Below are 3,251 nucleotides of genomic sequence, written 5' to 3'. Positions count from 1 at the left end.
AAAATCGGCTATTTGTATTGGCTACTGGTACCTAAAAGTCTCTATCAGTGCATCCCTAGTATGTGTTTATATTCTAGATAGCCCTGACAAAGGATCCCTGTGCTAATTAGTGCCCACTCATGATTGGAACTGGCTGTTATTGCCACAAGTCCTGGAATCATCCAAAAATTTACATGCACATGAGGTGCAGGGTCTAGCTTCACTTCAGAGGGCAAGGCTGTGGGGGGGGGGGGCAACAGAGGGGTTCTGGGGGAACTTTTCGGGGCCTCATTTCGTGATGCTTGCTAGGCATTTAAAGGCTTGTCAAGAAATGGGAGTCATTAGAAATGGGAAAGAAAGGTGCAGCTCAGTTGTGAGAGTGAAGAGGAAGTTAAAATGTATGCAATGTAGTGGCTCACCATGACTTGAAAGTCAGCAGAGAAGGGGATTGAGCACAATGGGCACAACCACATGTCTTATTCAGATGGGCTGCATTAACCTATTGTGTTTTATAGTCATGCTCAGTGTTGGCTGCATTTCATCAACTTCATACTTGCTTTCCAATACCGAGTACAGTAATAGACAACGTATTTAGTGAGATCTCCTTGTATGCAATAATAAGACAAGGGGCTTTTCTCTCCTGTGCCCACTAGGGGGAAAAACATGATCTTATATTCAAGTAAATACAGTATCTTTTTTCAATCTCTCTGTGAGCAAGAAGTCCATTAAGTAACCAGCTCAGTATCAGACAGGAAATCCAGAGTGCAAACCTAATGATGCCCTTTTTGTGCCTTAACCACAAAGCTGTTCTTGCTACTACAATCTCCATGACTTTTTTCTAAAACTTTAGGTATAGTTTTTCCTCCACGACCCATTTTTTTCCATATAAAAGGCCCCACTGCTTATCATAGACATGCAAATATACAGTCTTCAAGCTCACTATAAAAGAGGGCAATAAAATCATGAAGTACATTTCAAACATTAACCTGAATATCCCAACATCACCATTATACAAAGTAGCATAATAAAAAGCCATTTAAAGATATGAAGAGTAATTTCATAATCTAACTGTTAATTGCATCTACTTGTGCATGCCTCCAGGAAAATAAAGAAACTTGAAGTACTACAGTGAAGCACTGGAATGGGTTACCTAGAGAGGTGGTGGAATCTCTATCCTTGGAGGTTTTTAAGGCCTGGCTTGACAAAGCCCTGGCTAGAATGATCTAGTTGGGGATGGTCCTGCTTTGAGCAGGGGTTTGGACTAGATGACCTTATGAGGTCATTTCCTACCCTAATTTTTTAAGATTCCATGGTTCTATAGTATGGCTTATGTGACTGCTATAATTTAGAGTATGGTTCATTGCTGCTTAACTTGGAACAAACCAAGTCTTCCCTAAACAGACTGTAAATTTTACAGGATGCCTACCTCACTGAAACTAACAGGGATAGCAAATGGCTAACGCTATTGCTTGGGGGGCAGAAAAAAAATGATGCCCTATTACTTGTTTTAATTTCCTATTTTCCTCTCCTTTGGAATTTATTAGGGAAGCAACACACATTTGTATCCGATTACCTAGATTAGAATTTTAGAATGTATACCAATGAGTTAAGTATTTGTTTGTTACTAACTTTGCTTCCTTAGAACCTATACGTTGCAACCAGCAAGTAAAATATAAGCTAAGTACCTGTTGAGTACAAAGTTAGAAGAAAAGAGCATAAAGAGACTCCATTCATTTCCTTGGCAAGCATAACCGAGCATAGCTATTTCCCAGGCCAATCTACCTAGCCCAGCACCAGGTACCAGGATATTAACTTTGGAGAAATCCCTGCAACAAAACAAAAATAATAGTTAAGTTTTTATCTGATATCTATTAACAGAATGTAGAGCGATCTGGTCATACATTTTCATATATGAAATCAAAATATGCTACAGTGTATAATTTATTTCCTATAATATTTTTAAGCTAAGCAGACCAGCTGTGAACAGACCTTAAATCAAAACAGTCCACTATCCAGACATTCATGCTGAACAAACATGTGAAATATCCACAGTTTAATACAAAGTAAAAAAAAAAAAAAACCCAACTATTTTTTCAACAGTTTAAAAGTTTAAACCATTTCAGTTAAAATAGACTGTATTTATTCTTAAAGATGACAAAGAAAGAGGAGGGGAAAGATATTTTTGGCCCTTTTTTGCTTCTCTAAGATGTATGCAGGTAACCTGTCAAGTTTTCAAATGTTAGGAATTTAAGTACCCAGTCAGTCCCCTAAATAAGGAAGTGGAAGGGAGGACAACTGCAGAACTAGTAGATTTCTGAAGTTAGAAACACAAAACAAGTAGAACTAGAATATGACAGAAGACACATTTAGCTTATTACAAAGCCTGCTCTCTTTTTTAGAATAGTTTCTAACCCTATAGCGGTTGTAGTTCTTCAAAACGCATAGCTCCAGATTCCACTTGAGGGCATACATCCCATGCAAACAAGATTGGATTCTTTTGAACAACAGGGTCCAGTGGGGTTATGTTTGACCTCTGCCTGGCCTTGTTTGCCATTGTAGAGTGTATGTAGGGTGCAGAAATCTTAATTTCTACTATTTAGTGTGGCTTTTTTGGTGCTTTTATCTATACAGAAGTTGGGTGAGCCAGGTCCAAGTAATGTGATGCCTCTTCTAGGCATGTGCTGGGCTCGGTGGGAGAGTGTGCTGAGTTTAATGTAAAGTGCTGTTTTTTTTTGTTTTTTCTTTTTAACATCTGCAAGCAGCCCTGGTGCCTTAAGTTAGCTTCTGCTCAGCTACTTGGACAGCTGATTGCACGACTGTAAACATTAGGCCTGTGCGAAGTGGCAAGCACTTGCTTTAGATTCAGATTTGGCTGATTTGAAGGGGCAGTGATTTGATTAAGATATTCATATCACCATTCTGATTCAATTCAGCTGAATCAGATCCAAAGATTTAGCGCCACTTCGGAGATTCGGCCATAAACTAAACAGGCAGCACTCCTCACTACGCTGGACACAGCTGCCTTCAGCTGGTAAGTCTGTTGTGGTGGATGGAGTGGGGAGGCAAGCAGGGGTATGGGGGAGAGAGAGACTGGGGCTGGGACAAGCTGCCCAGCTGGAGTGGGGGGGTGCAGGATGCAGGCACGGCAGTGCTGGCAGTGAGGGCAATGCCCTGCTGCCGCTTGCCCCCTTCCAGAGTGAGCCGTGCCTGCAGTGCCCTGACCCCCTTGGCTGGGCAAGCAGCAGCAGGGCATAGCAACCACTCCCAGCTCT

General features: G+C 41.1%; 1 protein-coding gene across 5 annotated transcripts in view; it reads right to left on the bottom strand.

Annotated features, from left to right (window-relative positions):
• The window catches only part of CARNMT1 (carnosine N-methyltransferase 1), a 56,121-nt gene that overhangs the window by 41,169 nt on the left and 11,701 nt on the right, over nt 1-3,251 (bottom strand). For all 5 annotated transcript variants that reach the window (XM_019517446.1, XM_019517447.1, XM_019517444.1 and 2 more), the window contains exon 4: nt 1,665-1,805. In XM_019517446.1, coding sequence (XP_019372991.1) covers nt 1,665-1,805 — 141 coding nt within the window. The remainder of the gene's footprint in view (nt 1-1,664; nt 1,806-3,251) is intronic.

This window comes from Gavialis gangeticus, unplaced genomic scaffold (assembly GCF_001723915.1).
Source record: "Gavialis gangeticus isolate Ggan-Ray unplaced genomic scaffold, GavGan_comp1, whole genome shotgun sequence".
NCBI classification, from domain to species: Eukaryota; Metazoa; Chordata; order Crocodylia; family Gavialidae; genus Gavialis; species Gavialis gangeticus.
Note: the sequence above shows the minus strand (reverse complement) of the source record. Positions and strands in the feature narration are given on the sequence as shown.